This window comes from Buceros rhinoceros, unplaced genomic scaffold, assembly GCF_000710305.1.
Source record: "Buceros rhinoceros silvestris isolate BGI_N320 unplaced genomic scaffold, ASM71030v1 scaffold31603, whole genome shotgun sequence".
NCBI lineage: Eukaryota > Metazoa > Chordata > Aves > Bucerotiformes > Bucerotidae > Buceros > Buceros rhinoceros.
In genome coordinates, this window is record NW_010405846.1 from 6,223 (window position 1) to 13,811 (window position 7,589).

The 7,589-nt window shown below is 53.6% G+C and overlaps 2 protein-coding genes across 2 annotated transcripts in view; one reads left to right on the forward strand and one right to left on the reverse strand.

Annotated features, from left to right (window-relative positions):
• The window catches only part of LOC104491457 (G-protein-signaling modulator 1-like), a 3,647-nt gene extending 3,070 nt beyond the window's left edge, over positions 1-577 (forward strand). Inside the window, exon 3 of the mRNA XM_010133886.1 lies at positions 290-577. Within this exon, the coding sequence (XP_010132188.1) occupies positions 290-478 (189 nt within the window). The 3' untranslated portion in view covers positions 479-577. The remainder of the gene's footprint in view (positions 1-289) is intronic.
• A 5,936-nt stretch (positions 578-6,513) lies between these two features.
• On the reverse strand, positions 6,514-7,425 carry DNLZ (DNL-type zinc finger; the record flags this gene model as incomplete). Its single annotated transcript, XM_010133887.1, has 2 exons — positions 6,514-6,685; positions 7,286-7,425. Coding segments are annotated over 2 exons (312 nt in total), but the record flags the coding sequence as incomplete, so codon positions are not given.
• Between the last annotated feature and the right edge of the window lie 164 nt (positions 7,426-7,589).

The window sequence follows — 7,589 nt, forward strand, 5'->3', positions numbered from 1 at the left end:
ACCCCCCCGGCCTTGCGGGGAGGGGTTGTGGCCAGCAGCTGCCCACCCACAGCCCCGGGTGCCCAGGCAGGGACTGGTCTTTGTCTCCAGGTCCTTCTTTTTACCTGTTGCTGCTGTATGAGCAAGAGGGCAGCTGGAGAACCCACCTTCCAAACAGTGCTGGGGCACTGCAGCCCTGGAGGGGGAGCGAGTGCTCCAGCCACCTTGTGGGTGCTGGTCCTAGTCCTTTTACTTCCACCACAAGACTGGTCAGTGCTCAGCTCTAAAGCCCGTTCTCCTCCCTGTGCAGTCCTCCAGGATAGATGACCAGCGCTGCGCGCCACCCGACTCCATCCCCCGTGGCCCCACCATGCCGGACGAAGACTTTTTCAGCCTCATCCAGCGTGTCCAGGCTAAACGCATGGATGAGCAGCGGGTAGATTTGGCCTCAGCCCAGGAAGAGGCAGCAGAGGAGCAGCAGAGCCCTGGTTCCAGCTAAGAATTGGGGTTTGGCTTGGGGGGGTCGATTTGGTTTCATTTTGGTTTTTAATAAGAAGAAAAAAAGTTGGGTGGTCTCAAAGCCGAGTGCTCCTGCGCTGTTTAAACAGGGTTTTGAAGGACTCTTAGCCACTGTGACACTGGGCACAGCAGGAGGAAAGAGGACTCTGGCAGCCCCTTTGCTTATCGTCTACAAACCCAGGAACCTGTCAGCCAAAGGAGGAGCCCAGAGAGCAGGGTTAACTCCAGCCTCAATGTCTTTTATTTCCACAACAACTGTAATTTAATGGGGGAAGGGAAGAGCACCTTTTCCATTTCAAAGTCCTCCTCTCTTGCCTGCACCATGAGGTGACACAAACTGCTCTGGATCCTTCCCTGGAACGTCTTGCTCAGCTTTGTTCTTTCTACAGGAGGAAATCAGCCCAAGTCAGAGACTCCACCTGTCCTTTAAAACCTCACCCCTGCCCCAGTCACAGTCCCACACACCCTTTGAGTTTATTTTAGGGCTGCTGAGAACTGTACAGTGAGCCCCGGGACACCCTCTGCTCCCCCAGCTGCAGAGCTGCCCAGCGGCACAGCCTTGCTCACCCTGGGCTTTAGGGGGATTCAGTTACCTCTGGATAAGCCCAGCATCAGCCTAGGCTGAAGCCTGAAAGGTGACTGCAGGCCCAAGAGGGGTCTGTGCTGGGGAAGGGAGGCAGGTCCTGCCCTGCCATGCAGCACATGAGCATGGGCAGCAGCTCCTTGTTTCTGGAGCCGCTGAGGTGGCAGCCTCATGCAGGACTCCAGTGCGCAGGTGAGTGTGCCCGGGGCTGAAGCCTGCAGACCCACAAAGTTTTCTGGCCAGGGCTTGGCAGGAGAGCAAGCAGAACCATCCCCACCTCCCTTCTGTGTCCAGCTGCAGTGAGGGCTAACAGCCCTTCCCTCCCCTTGTTTCTCCCCAAACCAGCACCGAGGTCCTCCTGGTCCCTGCAGAGCAGCTCCCGGCCAGGCACCCCTGTTTTCCCCACTCTGTCTGCAATACATGGAGCCTCACAAGAGCTCCGGCCCAGGGTGCCGACTGGGAACGCGGCTGCTCCCCACACACAGGCGCAGGAGTCTGCAATTATGTTCATTCCTTTCCCTTTTGGAGCGGTGGAAAAGCCAGCCCCAGGAGGAGGGGAGCAGGAATCCTACTGCAGGAGGTGGAGTGTTTATTCTTTTGCTTGACTGGATCAGCTATGTTGGACTTGAGACCCTCCAGCGATGAGTTCTGCCCAAGCAGACATTCCTGTACAGAACAAATCAGCACTTTCTCTTTGAAATGCATTTGATGGGAATTTGATTTCCAACCAGCAGTAACATTTTCAGATGAGTGATGCTGCTCATGGGGCTTTGAACTGCCTGCACTGACCATGGTGAGGGGTGGCTGCATTTTACCCACTACCTGGGAGCACTCACCTGCAGCACTGCTGCATCAATGTGGCTTCACCAAGGCTCACCCTCCATCCTAGGGCTGGCTTGAGCTCTGGAGAAGGGGCAGAGATGCTGCCCAGCCACCTTTGTACCAACCCAGTGTGCATCTGTAAAGAGGAGGAGACCATTAGAGGTGAAGAGGACTTGACCAGCTGTAGGCCAGGGCCTGTGCAGCTTAACCAGGTGGTGAACTGGAATCTGACCGTTAAGCTTTCAGAGGTGTTAATTATTTGCCATATACTTGAATGTATGAGCTTATTTATTTTTTACATGTGCATTTGCTAATGTCATTTTAATGGGGAATTTCCAACCCACAGGTACTTTTTTTTCTAAAAAATAATCTGCCAAATGAATTAATATATTAGAAGCGAATACAGCTCAAGGGGAGGGGGGGTTGTGCTTAATAAATATTTGTGTCTAAGCTTCAGTGATAATTAACCTCCATTATTTCTTGGCCAGCCTGCAGGCTTTGCCCTCTGGAATGGGGGTGGGGGAGGGAGGTGGTCTGCTGTGCCAGACATCAGCATGTGCGGGTGTTAAGAACAGGCTGTACACACCCACCTACCCCTCCCTTTACCTTAAGAGCATGCGGGTCTCTTGGCAGCAGCTGCCAGCCCCAGCTCTGCCCACCTTCAACACACACTCTCACTCTGAGACACAAAACCCTGAGCATTCCCTGCCCCGAGCCATGGCCTAGAAGTTACCAGGACGACAGGGCTGATGAGCAGTGGCTGAGACAACTTGGCCTTTCTCAGCCTGAGCCCTCCTCTAGGAACAGGGCCGAGCTTCTTCTTTCAGGCCCTGTCTTGGTGCCTTCTCAGCGCCTGGCCCAAAAGCTGCGTCTGGTTTCCCCGGCAGCAGCGACCAGGGTGAAAGGGCAGCAAGTGCTGGGCAAAGCCCTGGCGTCAGCCTGGGGCGAAGGTACTCACAAAGCAGCAGGCAGCAGGCATGAGCAGCCAGTTAGAATGTGCTATAAAGTGGGCTGGGAGCAGGAGATTTTGGATCCTGAGCCCTGGGAGAAGAAAGCCAAGTCACAGCTGGTCTTCCCACGCCTGGCTAACTTGGGCTGGCCCCTGCCAGTTCCGATCAAAGATTAACAAAGAGCCACAGGGTTGTTCTCATCAGGCATTCTCATGCCTCTCTGGACACTAAATGTCTCTGTGTGGAACTCTGCTCCCAGGTGCACAAAGGACAGAGGCTTAGATACCCAGAGGTGAAATCCCAGTGAGGGACTGACTGCAGGCCTGCTGAGCTTGGCTCTCCCTAGGGAAGACCTCTCCAGTGTGAATCCCCAGAGGATTGCGCGGGGCCGCGCTAACACCAGTCAACTCCCTGTTTGGCTCTGGATGGCAGGAACAGTGCTGCTGCAGCTGTAAAGTGTGAGTTACTACTGCTGGAGTGCAGGATACCGGCCCCAGAGCAGGTCTGAGGGGAACAGGAACACTAAAATCCAGCAGAAACACAAGATACTGCTCTCTCACACTCAGCTGTACATCAGCCCTGAGAAGTGCTTGTTAGCCAGGGCCGATGTGCAGCCTGGGGATTTTCATATCGCTCATCTGCCAAGTCACACCAGGGCTGAGTCTCCACTCTTACCTCAGGAGCCTGGTGCTGTTACTGCTGCAGCCATCCCGGGTCTTCATCTGCCTGGACAAGCTCTCAGCCTGCAGGAAGGGATACGCCGGTCCAGAGCTCCCAGGTGTTCTACAGCAGGGCCTGGAGGACCCGAACTCACACATCGCACCCTGTGCAAGCAGCACAAATAGCAGCAAGTCATCTCCCAGCCCCCAGTGCCCTCCGCACTGCCCGCACTGAGGTGACAGGAAAAGACCCGTACCTGCCCTGCTGCCAGTTCAGCTGGCAGGCAGATTCCTGGGGAGGCTCCGCACGGCTCCTCAGTACAGCTGCGCTCTCTGCAGCAAACCCAGGTGCTGGGTGGGATTATTGCTGCACCAGGCCATCAGGTCACTTTTTCCCTGTCTTGCTGGTCAAGAGGAAGGCTGCTGCTTCTCTGCTCCACACTGCCTCATCCTGGGCTAAAGCAAGCTCTGCTGGGCTCCTTTAGACAATGCGTGCTCAGCGCTGTCCTCCTTCAAGAACAGACACTCTGCCCTGTGACAGGATTTTTTTTTTCCAGAAAAACCTGCTTCAGAAGGGAGCAGAACAGTCTTTTTTTTTTTTTTACCTGCAAGCTCTTCGCAGTAAAACCTTCTGTAGCGTACACGAATGTCCTCGCTGCAACCCTCTCTCCTCCCAGCTGAAAGCCGAGTGTTTTCTCAGGAGCAGCACCGATCACCTCCTGCAGCCTCAGTGCCTGGTGCTGAGTCCCTGGGGGGCAGCGAGCCCTGTGCTCCACCCCAGTGCCTTGCCCAAAGCATTGCCCACTCCCCATCATCTGCCACTCCTGTTTGTTTTGTCCATATGTTGTCCTGAACCTTCAAAGCAGCAGGAAAAACACCTGCCACCCTCAGCTCTGGGTGCTGCAGAGCTGGGCACGGTCCTGCCTCCACCACAGTGAGTGCTGGAGGATGCTGGTTTGAGGAGACACTAAAACCTGCAGACAGCCAACGTGGACACACTGTGCTGCAGTTCTTCACCGAGTGGTTTGGGTTGAGGGGACCTTTAAAGCTCATCAAGTCCAACCCGCCCTGCGGTGAGCAGGGACACCATCAGCCAGAGCAGTTTCTACTGTAACACAGCAAAACCAAGCACCCCAGTTCCACAGCTGAGGCACAGGAACGGTTAAGAAAGGTCAGGAAAACAGTAAAAAAAAAAAAGTCAGGTGCTATATGAGCTGTTTCCAAGGGAACACGGCTCCTGCAAAGGCTGCTCTGTTCCACCCCACCGCAGGCAGTAGCACAGGGGGATTGTCAGGCAAAAGGTAATAAAACAAGCACTCTCCCAGCGGAGTCCTAATATGTGCCAGCACCTCACAACAGAGCAGCAACAGCCCAAGGTGCCACACTCCTGCTGCTTAATTATCGCATGGGTTGCTCCGGCATCTCACTGTGTCAGAGAGCCGGGTTTCACCAGGGTCTGAACACACACAAGCTGGCTGATGGATGAAGCTCCTGTCCTTCAACACTGTTTCATCACCCAGAACTTAGGTACCAATGGAAAAAGCTAACTCCTTCCCTGACACTCTGATCCATAATGCGACGCGCACAATGACTGCAAACGCTTCAGAAAACTCATTAAACTCTTGTTGACACCTGCAACGCCCTCACTGAATACTTGCCCGATTAAGGACCATGAGCCCCTAGGCAAGTCTGGCCAAAAGAATGGGGTTTGTTCAGCCTGGGGACACACAGGGATTGTCCTGCTGTCCCCAGTTTGCTAATGAGAGGGTGTGCAGAGAACAGAGACGGGCTTGTCTCAGCAGTGCAGTGGCTAGGAAGGAGGCAAGGGGTGCAAGCTGAAACACAGGGGATTTCAGTTTGGGGTTGGGTTTTCTTCACTATGGGATTGGCCAAAGGCCAGAGTCAAGGTCCAAAGAGCTTGTGAGATCCCCATCCTCAGACGTATTCCAGACAAGACCCTGAGCATCCTCCTCTAAACAACGAGGTTGTACTAGAAACCCCCAGAGGTCTCTTCCAACCTGAATTATTCTTTGTCTGCAAGTTTAAAACAAAGCAGATACTTTACTGGACTTCAGGCTACTGGACCTCAGGAGAAGTAAACTTCCACGTGGGCAGAGGAAGTGCAGTATGATCACCTCGTTGCCTGATTCATCACTATTTGCTGGTAAACGCCTACATTTTTCATTTATTACATTATTATTTTTTCTTCTAACTGATCTTAACATGCAGCAGCTTTAATAAGCACCTCAATATCTGTCAAGCAACTCGAAGACAACTTTCTAGGTGCTCCACTTATCTCCAAGATGCTTCACAAATACTAATTCTGCCTTCCCGCCCATCCTCCCCCTCACCCGCGAGGAAGTTGCATAACCCCAGTGCCAGGAGCCACTCGCCAACTCATTGCCCCAAGTGCGGGGGCTGAACACTCCCACAGGGCAGCTCACACTGTTCCCCACAAACACAGACCACTTCCAGCCCTGGCACGAGGGGCACAGAAACACAACCCTGGGAGGTGGCAAGGGAAGGGAAAAAGCAGCAGGTGGCTGCAGTAAGCGCTGGTGATTGGAGCCTCCCTGGGCTGTGCAAAGCCAGGCAGGGTCAGGGCACAGCTCCTCAGGTGGCAGCAGTTGCCTCTTCAGCACCTCCACCAGCTGTGGCCATGCAGCACCTGCACCAGGCCAGGTGAGATTGCTGAAGCCTCCAGCTCCAGTCACTGGAGACGAAGAACTATGGATCTCTTCGCAGCAGGGAGCAAAGCAGCTCCTGACGCTGCTGGAGCACTGAGACCTGCCTAAATGTCAGCAAAACACGCACTGGTAAAATACCCTCCATCCGGCCCTACAAACATGGGCTTGGACACAGGCAGAACTATGCAAAACAAAACCAGACACCAGAGAAAGAAAGACCACTGCCCAGTTTATTTCAAACACAGACCACCGAAATCAGGGAATAAAGGTTCAGAGTCTCTCTTGTGTCAGCAGAACGACACCAAGCCCACTCATCAGGTCTGTCCCTTGCTGCCAGCCTCTGGGGGGGCTTCCCTGCTTTCTCCCTCTGCGGGCTGACCTTGCGACCCGGTATCTGCTGAGTTTTCCAGAAGCAGTTCCAAGGCTTCCTCACCAGCCACACGTCTCACCTTCTCCCCTTTGGCTGCCAAGATTTCCTCAATATTCCTTCAGAGCGATTGGAAAACCAACAGTGACACCAAGCAAAGGCTGGACCGGAGAGTCAAGCACAGGCTGGCTCACGCTTTGCACCCAGGGTAACACAACACAGTGAGTCACGCGTGAGCAGCACCATGGCATTTCTCCACTGAGTTCAAAAGCAGATAAAAGCACCCAAACCTTCATGGACTATTTTCATCCATTAGAATCAATAACAGAGCAATTATGGCCAAACAAATTTTTAAAGGTATCTCTGGGAGTCAGAAACCATTGACGTTCAGCATCACATGGGTCTATGCCAGGGAACCCTCGCGGTGCTTTGGTAAAGCATGAGGCAGAAGAACCCCACAGGGTGCTGGTAACACTGCTCCTGCTGCAGCTTCGCACCATTTATTTGGATCCCAGGCAGCGACAGGCAGGTAACAGATTATGAAGCTCAACTTGTGCACTTTAAGAAACTGGATGAAATAGAATTATCCCTGCCAAAACGTTGGTTTTCTCTAAACACATTTTAAAAGCTTTTCAAAAATAACGTATCAGCTCAGGAGTTTCCAGTTACACCCCCTCAGCCCTTTGCCCTCCTGAACACGGCGCTGCTGGTGCACCTACCTCTTTCCTTCCAGGTCCGAGAACCCCCCCAGGTTGTCAGCGATGACATGGTGGTTCCCGCAGCCGGGACACTTCACGATCACCACCCCGTTATGGTAAGCTAGCTTGGAGATGGTTTTAGCTGACCGCGTCTGGCACACCTATGAAGCAAACAAAACAGATTTTAGGTACACGGTAACTGCGGCTTCGGGACCTTTTATGAGAGAAAAATTTTACTGACTGGACTAAAACATTTCTTCCCCACCCCGCCCCACCTCGCAAGGCGGCCTGATCGGGTGGCGACGCCGTGTGGCTCCATCCTAAC